The sequence below is a fragment of the Limulus polyphemus genome, unplaced genomic scaffold (genome assembly GCF_000517525.1).
Source record: "Limulus polyphemus unplaced genomic scaffold, Limulus_polyphemus-2.1.2 Scaffold1181, whole genome shotgun sequence".
NCBI lineage: Eukaryota > Metazoa > Arthropoda > Merostomata > Xiphosura > Limulidae > Limulus > Limulus polyphemus.
In genome coordinates this window covers 84,838-97,040 of record NW_013666791.1, presented here as the reverse complement: position 1 = coordinate 97,040, position 12,203 = coordinate 84,838, and the positions used below count along the sequence as shown (strand labels likewise).

General features: G+C 31.5%; 1 protein-coding gene across 1 annotated transcript in view; it reads right to left on the bottom strand.

The window, feature by feature from the left end:
* LOC106462489 (probable splicing factor, arginine/serine-rich 5) overlaps positions 1-10,930 on the bottom strand; it is a 25,086-nt gene extending 14,156 nt beyond the window's left edge. The window contains exons 1-3 of the mRNA XM_013922415.2: positions 10,768-10,930; positions 6,287-6,339; positions 620-706 (exon numbers count right to left, since the gene is read on the bottom strand). Of these exons, the coding sequence (XP_013777869.1) occupies positions 620-706; positions 6,287-6,339; positions 10,768-10,882 (255 nt within the window). The 5' untranslated portion in view covers positions 10,883-10,930. The remainder of the gene's footprint in view (positions 1-619; positions 707-6,286; positions 6,340-10,767) is intronic.
* Positions 10,931-12,203: the final 1,273 nt, after the last annotated feature.

The following is a 12,203-nucleotide window of genomic DNA, read 5'->3' as shown; positions in this document are numbered from 1 at the left end:
CCCCATGGCTGAAAGGGCGAGCATGTTTGGTGTGATGGGGATTCGAACTTGCGACCCACAGATTGTGAGTCGAGCTCCCTAACCGCCTGGCCAATATTCAATGTAAAGAAACTAGAAAACTGGCTGAAATTGCTCATTTTATAAGAGAAAAAAATATAGGGGAACTCAGAATAATAAGTGGGATTAACTGTAGTACTTAAGTAATTTTTGTTTACTTTTATTTTTTTGAAGTTAAGCACAAAGCTACACAATGGGCTATCTGTGCTCTGCCCATCACGGGTATTGAAACCTGGTTTCCAGCATTGTAAGCTCGCAGACATACTGCTGTGCCACTGAGGCGCTATTTTTGTTTACATCTTTTGTGTCACTAAATATTCATGAAGATCTTGTAAATAACAATGTTATGGGATACCAGACAATTTGGTACATTAACAATTTAGAAATGTTTAAAAAGCAAATTTAAATATTTTCAATAATAAATGACTAATAAATTTTTACTCCTAGCTACAGCCTTGTAAAATTTTTTGTTCAAAAGAATCTTTATAAAGCTTTCTGTGTTAGCATCAAACTAAAACAGCATTTGTTTATTACTAAATTAGTTAGAGATGTCAATACTTACAGAGGGACGATAGGATGGTCCTCTAGCCCATTCCACAACAATACTCTGACCTCGAATTTCACGCCCATTTTCATATTTAACAGCATCCTTTAAAACATAAGCAGGGTATAAAAAAATAGAGAAACAAATCAGCCTGTGAATATCTGAAAATATCCTACAAGGTAACTACAACAGTACATTTTTTCAAGACAATTTAATTTCAAACACACGTGGAACACCGAGGGAAATAATTTCACTGTGAATTAGAAAGTCCGCTATAATTTTATAGTCACTTCACCAGCAAAATGTTGAAATACTATGAAACATTAAACATACATGTACCTTGATAATAATAAAATCAGTAAATTAAGTTATATACAACAAAATGTTCATACAGTCTATGTCATGAACATTTTCTTTGCCTCTTTTGGCCAAAATAGTACCACACCGATATCCTGGTTACTCTGAAAAGTATACATAGGTTGCTGAAAAATTCTTTGAAACAAATATGTACAACAGGTTTTGAATAGTTTATGTGTGTGTGGGGGAGGTAATCTACTTTCCAAAGATTTTACCAATGTTTACTATATATATATATATCAATTACTTAAGAAGCAATCATTGAAATTTTGTGACATCATCCATTTTCTATGTGTATCAAAATTTTTTAAACATAAAACGTTTTCACTAAAGTAATTATTAATTGGAATCACAATTCCTCCATCAGGAAATGAAATTTAAATGCACATTTTTAAAAATAAACTCAGTGGGTACTTTTATCAGTTATTATTCTTATGTTAAACTTTTAATGGTTTAAGGAATGCTTTTCTTAAGAACATGACAGCTAACAACTAAGTTATGTTCTCATAACTAAATGTACAAGTTTAGGAGCCACAGCATTTATAAAAGTTTAAAGCACAGTACCACATACACAAGGCTAGTCAAGTGAACAGGTATGAGAAAAATGTTGTGTGTCTGGACTGGTGCTGATTTTCAATCTAGTGGCTCTATCTGAACTCTATTTAAGATTCGGGTCAGAAGGACTTTCTTTCTCTATTCAAACACTTTGGTCAAAACAGGATGGTGGCAAAGGTGATTTTGGTGAACAAGGCTTAGTCATGACTTTCATTAGATAAAGGCATGTCAATCCCTCTTGACTAGGAATACTGGTTCAGGGCACTTCATGGTCAGATGAGTGCATCGGAAAGGATTGGACTCAGTCTGTCTCTCTTTCTCCTCTCCCACTTTTAAACGGTATCAGAATAATCAAAACTAATTATTATTATATATTGAGAAATGTACATACAATAATTTAGGATAAAATTTGGAAGATACTATAATATAAACATGGCATAAACAGTCATGTTGGTAGACTCATTATCCAATTCAAATTTATATCAAAATTTGGATTTAGCTCTTAAAAAATAACAATAAATCTTAATTTTTCCAAACAAGATTATTCTGGAAGAAAAAATTCAGAATATGTTGTGCAACTGAAAAATTCTTTGCATAAAAAAAAAAAAAAAATCAAACAAGTTGCAAATTGTAAAGAACAAGATAAACCCTAATCAGTGTAGATGTGTAATCTATAGTACATGTATATTTTTTCTTTGAAACACGAGATGTATCATCCACAATAATCCTCAAGTAGACAGTTTTAACACATGAAACAGTTCAGTATTAACACAAAGTATGCCCATTACTGTCATCCATATTGATACATGACATTACATGGTATTATAGCATTCATGTTAACCTATTTATGCTTTTGCAAATACAAAATTTTCAAATTTTCAGTCACCCCAACAAAAATAATTTAAAGCTTTCCCTATGTCTAAGAAGAACTTTTCTTACCAAACCAAACTAATTAACCACTTTAATTAGTATCTGATCCAATACATTGCAACTAAAGCTGATTTTCAGTCTTCCTGTAGAAAACTTTAAGATATTGAAAGAAAAGTATTAACAGTATCGATTCATGCAGGCTTGCGATATCCACAGCAAAAATTCTAAAAAAAGTATTATGTCAAATGAAAGCTTTAATAACAGAAAAGAGAAATGAAAAATTTGTCTTTTTATTAGTTGGATTTATTTTTCAAAGAGTTTAAAATATAAAAACCACTTAAATACTGAAGAACTGCATGACAGCAGTCTTTGATATTAGAATAGAGTCCACGGCATAAAAAAATAGAGAAGTGTAGTAATCAGGATAACACCACAGCAAACATTGTGTATGTCCTGATGATAATTCTTCCACATAAAGACACAATTAATACATGTGATGGGTACAAGGCTAGCCTTCTCAGCCAGATTAAAAAACAAATTTAGATTAGATCTTTCTACTGGTTAAATCATAAATTTAGGAGCAGTTTTCCAAGTTAAACCTCAGGCATAAGTTTTGTCACATTTCATCTGTAGTAAGATATCAAACTTCCCTGGCAAGTGAAACCGATATATAACTGATATTATTTAATGGTAGCAAAATACGAGGAAAAAAAATCTTAGCAATTTTGTTGTTAAACACACCAATATTTCTCATCCTTCAGATAATGTAAAATTGAAATAAACCTTTTCTACTTGCTCTATAAAAAGAGACATCTAAAATATGTTCAACTATCATAAATTTAAAATTATAAAACATAAGTATCCTTTCCAATACTAAAATATACTAATTCAAAATGCAAGTCACAATACATATACGTCAAGAGAGCATGTTAGTTATGGTTTTGAATCACATTTTGATTAAAACAAATGTTTTATGAATTAAGTTAATAAAGTGTAAAAGCTACTAGTCAGAGAATTACTAATATTTTAAGTAAATAGTTAGTCCATGCAAGATACTAATCAATAGAATCACTAAGAAATAAATATCTGGACAGGTAGGTCTACACATTCAGAATTATAGTACAAATCTTTACAAGTTTGTAATAAATACTAAAAACATGGTAATACCAAAAAAATCTTTAATATGGACATTTCAGAATTTCCTTAAGTTCCATCATCAATCCGAAACGTCCGTATTAAAGTATGTTTTTTGGTATTACCGTATTTTTAATATTTATTATAAAACTTCGTTTTCTACTGATGAATCCTTTACAAATTTGATGTTGACCTCAGTTTGTTAGAAAAATCCACTTAATTAAATTATAACTGAAATATCAAATAAGGCAACGTTAGGTGATAGTATCAAATCTTAATTATTCAGAGAAAATTAAGAAGATAAAGGAAGAACAAACCAGAACGTATTTTTATTATGACTACGTTTTATTTTGCCATCATACTTGATGTTGTTCCTAAAATGCTATGACTTTTCCAATGGCTTTGCTGTATGGTGTCACAAATTTCGAGGGCTGAAGAGTGAATTATGGTACTATACAAATATAATACTTGTACATAAAACTAGAAATTATCTTAATGGATCAAAGAGAGTAGTAACACATATTCTATTCTAGAAATTAATAATGGATACATATTCTTTTAAGCCTAAAATACCAGGAATTTTACAGAACGCTGACGTAGTTAAGACTCAAAAGATACAAAACCTTGAAAACTCTTCAAAATGTTGAGTTTCCTGAGATCTATTAAACTAAATTAGATATGCCAATGCACACAGGCTTAACATTCTTTGTACAGCAGGGTCAGTGTGCATGTCACAACCTTTAATGGAGTTGCATTCAAAATTTATTATCAATATCTGTCAATAAACTGACATCAAAATGTAGTTTATAATTCAAATATTATATCATCTAAGTTTTAATTTGAAAAGGAAATACAAAAAATTCTCAGTTTCCACTTCTTTGTATCATATAATGTATCCGAGCTCTAAATTCTCCATATTTAATTTTATATCTTCAATAATATAGCATTAGTGTTCTAACAAAATATTATTACACAAAATAATAGAAAATTGGACCTTCCTACTTTCTATATTTGCTGAAATGTCAATAAATTTCCCAAACCCACCAAAGAAGCTCCTTCCCATCTTTTCAAGACAATCAATTATATAATTGCATGTATTTAGCTGGTGAACATGCTTGTAACCATCTGGAAGAGCTAATCCTCCTCTACAATAAGCCTGTTACAATAGGGTACTGATAACGTGAGAAGTTTAAAATACACGAGTTCAGTCCCATTCATGCTCAAACTTTTCTACTGCAAAAATACAAATATTTACAGAAAATTGTCTTTACAAGTTGATAATTTAGTATAATTAAAAGCATGTATAGGTATAGAAGAACTTCTAAAATGTGCAACTCAAGGGTAAGAATTGCAACTAATGACAAAGAAAAGTTAGGATTGAGAACTTATTGAAATATTTGCTTGTGAAATTAAGAAATAAAAACTTGTATAGTATTAAAATTAGATTTATTAACTACAATTTGATGCCAATATTATTGACATATCTTGATAATATAGTAATTCAATTAAAGTTTTAATGCTATTCTGCAAAGAGGTTGTGACATGTACTTTGACCTGCCCATACCCACATGGTAATTTTTTGTGTCACGTGACAATCCCCCACCAGTATCAATACTAAAATGTCTTCTAAGAGGCCTGCTTGCAATTCTAACAAGTGCACTGTTTTTACAATACAGGAGAACATTTTCAAGCTGGTTGGTCATCATGCAAGACTGGGCAAGAATAAGACATCGATGTGTCAACCATTTACTCTTCTGTTATGTAAAATTTTGTACTGTACTGTACGATAAATAAAGATTCACTGTATAGTGAATATGCAACCCCTTGTATTACATACACCCGATGTCTTTTTTGTGGGTGATTTTGCAGTAATCTGTGGAAATATTTGGTTCGTGTTCCAAAGGTAATTTTTTTTAAAGGATCTGCGTATTTTTTGTGCTCAAAATTTTGATGTGCGAGATGTGGTGGTATGCATCCTCATTAATAAACAAGTTTCTACTGTACAGATGTATCTTCTTAGTTACACATTGTTTGTGTGATCATTGCTATTAAACTCTGAGCAGCAAACAGAACTTTTTAACCTATTTATAGATTATTTAGAAAGCCAGGTAAATCTGTGGTTTGGGGATACTCTATTGTAGCTATTTGAAAGCTACTTGAATTATATTTTAGACAATCAACTTATTAAAAAACAGTTATAATTAATGAAGATCAATGCCCGAGGGCAAAAGACATCAATTCTGAAGGGTTAAATTTTTTGTTTCTTTATTATTATTATTATGTATTTTTTTAACAAAAGTAATTAAAGTAAAAACTACAAACTTTCCTGAGAAAACTTACTGTTTGGTGATTATAGTACTGGTAATAAAACATGTGAAGCCTGCTCTTCGGGTCAAAAGTTACAGGTGGATTGTATAAAGGCTTATTATATAGTGGTTGTTATTTGATTATAAACTGTGAAGGTACAGAAAAATCGAACTTAAGTTCAAAAACATTCACTGGAAAAATACTGGAAAGTATCAGAATCTCATAGTTTTGCTTACAAGTTATTAACTGATATGACTGCAAATACAGAAGTGGCTTTTAAAATGCCACTGGGCTGGAAATGATTAAAACCATTTTAAACCCCCCAACACTTCTTCCTAATTTTAGCCCTGGATTTATACAAATTAGCACCTACACAATAATTGCTTTTACGTCAAGATTATTTAGTTTTATTTAATAACTTCATCATAAAATATCGAGGAGCAGAAACCTGAAGTGGCTTACCTCAGCATCTCTTCGATCATCATAGTCCACAAACGCATATGCCATTCCAGTACCTATGAGAAAGGCATTTTCTTTTATAAATTTTTTCGAGAATGTATATATTCTTTCAATGAAACTTACAATAACTACTACAACAAGTTAAATCAAGCATTTGGTGTGTATCTACTTATATGAAACCAGTATGATTTTCTTACCATACAAAAATATTAGAGTAAAACAAAGATGAGGGAAGGGAGGAATAGCACTAAAGAATTGTTCAAATAAGGTATACGCATAGCATACACACACACACACACACACACAAAAGAGTACAAGAGTTTCTCTTAACTTCTATCTGACATGGAAAATCTTGCTTGTACAGAATATTTTAACTTGATGTTCAAAACATTGTCAAGAAATCTATCCAGTAAGCTTCATTCCTTAAGTAACCGCTACAGGCTTTTTTTTTCTTTTGTAGTTTAGGATTTTGCTATTTTCTTGAAATTTTACTATACCACCAACTGGAAAGGCTAGCCTTGGGTGCTTCATTTAGGAAGAATGAATTTAGTGTTTTTTTAAAAAAAGTTTCCCATTAAGCTGTGATTTATTCACACTTATTATAGATCATGAAGTCCTATTTACATATCTCATGGTAATTAAGGAGACTTCATAAGTTTATTGGCAGGTTACACAATGCCACTAACAAAATATGCAAGAAATGTTTTGACAATTTATATGTGGAAAACTTCTCATTAAAAGCTTAGTAATTAAAAATTAATAAATACATTATCTTAATTTCTAATTCACACAATCTCCTCATTTGACATCTTGATAATTCATTATTATTTCTAAGAATTTTCTTGAAAAATCCTGAAATGAATAAATGCAAACAGTTGTCAGTAGTAATCTCAGAGTTAATTAAAACCACCCATGTGAATACTGTCACTTCCATATTTTTTTTTTTGCATGAAGTGTTTCCAATAAACCATTGCCAAGAGCAGAGCAAAGAGGGGTCACATAATCTCTGAATGCCCCTAGTTTTAAAATTCCTACCATGAATGTTGTTGTTGTTTTAGTAATAACTTCATGTCACTCTGACCTATTCAATAAATGTTAACCTACCTAGATGTTTTTCTGCTCTACCAGAAACTGAATTTACTCTGACTGGGGCTTGAACCAAGGACCCTCAATTCATGCTAGTATTTTGAGGATGATGCTCTTATTAACTGATATAAGAGCTTAATGTCCCATGCAGACAATTTTCCTGTTTAGGCAATGCTTGTCTTCAGGCTTACACATACACGATAGCATCCAAAATGTAACGCAGCAAACACTATCACATTAATGCACACATCAGGCCAACCAGTGAGCCAAGCATGCAATCCACATGTGCCATCTACTCATTAGATCTGACCCTAGCTATGAAGGTCAAGTTTCAAGAAGACAGGTTGAATATGATGACTGTTAGAGCTGGGAAATTGGTGAAATTTTTTAATCAATTAATTATAAAGTTCATCAATCAACTATATTAAACTAACCAATTATTCTCATGAAACTTGTATAGTTCAAACGATCAAAAACAGTAATAAATGGAAACATTAATATAGATCATTTGATTATTTTCATGACTATCAACAATTTAATGATAATTTTGATGAATTAATTATTTTTTGACACTAATCAATGTAACTGACCGGCTCAAATATTTATAGATCCAATCATGTAACTTACATAAATGATAATTAACCTTTCACTGTTAATATACTAGAGAACACTATATGTTACTGTAAGATTTATTAGTGTTAAAATTGTATGTTTGAGATCAACCGAATTTTCTATTGCTTTCAGTCTGACATGACACTATAGATCAGTGGTCGGCAAATTTTTTTCCCTGAAATTGATCTTAAAATTCTCCGTAGCCATGACTCTTTCCGATCTTTCCTTTAATATCGTTGTTCTTCTCACGTAGCCGAGAAACTTGAACGGAACAATGATTGTGCCCTTACGGGTTGCAATGGTGAAGCCAAATGGGTCAGCCAAATTATTGCCGCGGGTCACTTAGTGACCCGCGGGTCATGAGCTGCCGACCACTGTTATAGATTAATCGTGAATATTCATAAAAAATTAAACTACTACTCACAGTTCAGAAGCTTATTTTAGAATTTCACTTAAACTTATCCGAGAAGCTTTTCAACTTGATTCATTATTAGAAGAATAAACTAGACCTGCTACAAATCACACAATCACAAGATTCAATATGTCAGTGACAAATAGCTTCACCTTTCACAATGCCATAACCATTAGTTTTTTCAGATATCATTTTTTTTTTTAACGAGATCAACTTGTATCTAGTATTTATAATTTGTTTTCAATAAGTAAGGTGTTACTGTCTTTGAACATATAATCACACAAGTACAGTAACATCATATTCAATATAATAAAAGAGTATTTTTGTCATTTGATTAGTTTGCCACTCCAGGCCTAGCCTGCTGTACTCACCAATATCCATAGTTGATGATTTCTTTTGTAGAAGAATATTCCTACAGCTTTTTAGTACATAAATTATCACACAAAAACATCAGCAGAAAATATAAAGAAAAAGCTGGCTACTAAATGTTATAGACGTTTTTAAAATTGTGCCATCAATTTACTCTACTACTGTTGAGTACAGTTGACTGTATTAACATTCAAATTTATCGAATGCTTGGCTAATTTTCACACAACACTATAATTTTTTTGACTAGAGTTAAAGATTAATATCTCTTTCTGAACGAACAACAAAAGATGTACACACACACACACACACATATATATATATACAAGAGTGATGTTTACAATTCACATACCAAGATATACACCAGAAATGAAAATCTGAAAATTTTAAAATATTTATTTGTAAAACAAATATTCCATATTAAAATATCAATGCAATTTGGTATTATAATACAGAATACTTTTGTAATTTTGCAACCACTAATAATGTTAAAGGTTATAACATATTTTTGTACTTTCTGTTTACAAGATAAAAATGTCACTCTTTCCACAACCTGTCAGCAGAATTACAAAAAATATGCTAAATTATAACACAACTGCTTCTCCATTGCCTTATAGGTTATCCATATTTCCCCCTTTTACTTGTAGAATAGCTTTTTCAAACATCACTATCTTGTTTTCCATAGAACAGAAATGACATCCTGTGTTTTCAATCTACAATCAATTTCATACTTCACTCTCGCAAGTTATTTCATGTAAATCTTCAACTTGCAACATTTTTTTTTATCACGTGTCCAGTAGTGCAAGTTGTTTTCAAATGTTGTTTCAAAATTTTGTGAGAGTCATAATGTAAAGTTTAATATTGAGGCTCGAGTGTTTCAGACCACTTTGTTTCATTGCAAAAAATGAGTCAACTTGAATGAGCAAGTTTAGATGCGTGTTGGGGGTGGGTGGGTACTTTTATCATTTATTTTAGTATTTCTTAAGATGGAATAGTTTGATTACTGTCTGCCCGTTTAGTGAAACGAGGCCATGAAAACTTATAAGTGTAGTGACTGTTGGTATAATAAGCTTAAAGTAAAAATATCAATTCAATTTTAAACAAACTATTTATGAATTAAACTATTTTCTGTTATATCACCAAAGTTTTAATAAAAAGCAAAACTCTTTAATTAATGGAGTTTGAATTAAGAAATAAACAAATATTTTTCCAGTTTTGTTGTCTATACATTTCATCTTATACTTTCAGTACATAGACTAATAACATTAGGTTATACTCTTGTTGCAAGCAACATGACATAAAAGCCATTGTTGGAAAGTAGTGTTATGAAAACGTACTGGCTTTTCTATATATTAGTAGCTAATCTAACTGATTTTTACCAATAATTATTCTATGAAAACCCCACAAATTCATTTCAGGAATGATCTTAATTTTGATTGGCTCACAAAGGAAGTTACCGACGGTTGACTGCACTTTTCTGCCTGTTGGTCAAGCTTGATTTCGCAAAACCTATTTATTTCAGTTAACTATGAAATATGACTATTGAGGTTAGGGTAAATTACTTGGTGGAGGTAATAGTACTTGCCCAGTCATTTCCGATGGGTTATACACTAGATCACTGATAATTTGATAACATTGTTCCAATAGGAAGGTAATGTGGAATAAAACTGAAAAGTTGAGTTACACTTTCAGGTACGATTTTTAATTGTGGAATCCAATAGTGTGAGAATTTTTTTCATATTTTCATTATATAAAAATCACCGAAATATCCTACAGTGTTAGCATAGCTTAAACTTGAACTGTCACAGTTTTAGGTCTATGACTGATTAGGATTCAAAAGTCAGAATTACATTTACATGTTAGGCCTAATGACTGATCTCACAAGCGCGGCAAACAGCTTTTCTCTTTAACCTTTTATCAGTTTTAGGCTTAACATATTTACACCACATTTTAGCTAGAAATAAAATTACTATTAACAACAAATATATATATATATATATATACATACCATATTTTACATCACATCGCAGAAGCCGTCCATACTTGTCAAAAACATTTTCAACATCTCTCTCCCTAACATCAAGAGGCAAACGTCCAACAAAAAGTTGTGACCTTCCCGACATTTTCTTCTGTTCTAATTCCCCGATCGCAGAAACAACGACAACTCGACAAGTCGCCGTAACTATAGGACACTGAACACAGACCAAATAGTGTCATTAACACTAGATTTAATATTTTTCAAAAAATGTTTGCAATACGTTTTTTCCTTTATCTTTAAACAAACAAAATATCAATTAAGAATTTCTAAATGGTAATGTGAGGTAAATGAATAACAATTTTTTTTATTATTATTATCGCATTCGGCTGTTCCTCCGCCAGAAGTAGTTCCAGCAGGCCAAAAGGCATGGTTGGTGTTTGTTAGTTGAGCACAAAGGTGCACGATGGGCTATCTGTGCTCTGCCCACCATGGATATCGAAACCCGGTTTCTAGTGTTGTAAGTCCCCTTGGTGGTGGTGGTGGTAGATGTTATCTAACAGAACTGTCACCACAAGTTTTTCAATAAGAAACATATTTCTACTGTTAAATTGATACAATATTATCCATTAAAAGTACCTTACATCTGGTTGACTCTTGTAAGTTATGTTTTTCTTTTTTTTTTATGTTAGACGTTTGTATTGTTGTTGCGTCAGAAGGATGTTTGATATGTCACATGATGAGCGTTTAACGAATGAATTATACTTATCGTAAGACATTAGTATTAGACCTATTATATTTTTAGCATTATTCGACGCCTTAGAGTTCTCAAGAAGAACAAGAGTTTATGATAATACTTCAATTACATTATGTTCGCCATACCCATTGCCGACGACTCTTTTCGCTCAATACGGAATTCGTTAGGTTGGCTAGGACACAACAAACATAGCAGAGATCAGAACATTATTTTGTAAGCTGTTTCTGACAACAACAACTGTTCTGGTGTGAGCCTATTATATTTTTAGCACTACATTTTTTATTCAGTCCCTTAGGGTTATTCAAGGAAAGGAAGAGTGGACAATAGTTTTCACCACACTATTCGCCACATCCATTGCCAAGGATGCATTTCGCTCAATACAGAGCTCATCAAGTAATCATTTCAAAGGTAAAAACTCGAGTTGGATGATAATATATGGCAAGCCATTATGATCATGACCCATTGGTTCAACATGTTGCCAAAGAAGCCAATGATAATGTTGTAGGCTGTGTTTTCAGTGTTTCAATTTAGGTGTTTGCTAAAGGGCGTATGATATTAGGATCTAGGAGGTTCGTGGAAGTTAAGAATCAAGAAACTTCATATAATATGTAGAAACAAAGGTACTATATCTATATATACACTGAGTGGTCACAAGTAAATAGACACCACCTTTTCAGAAAAAAAATGAATTTTTTCAGTCATATTAATATGA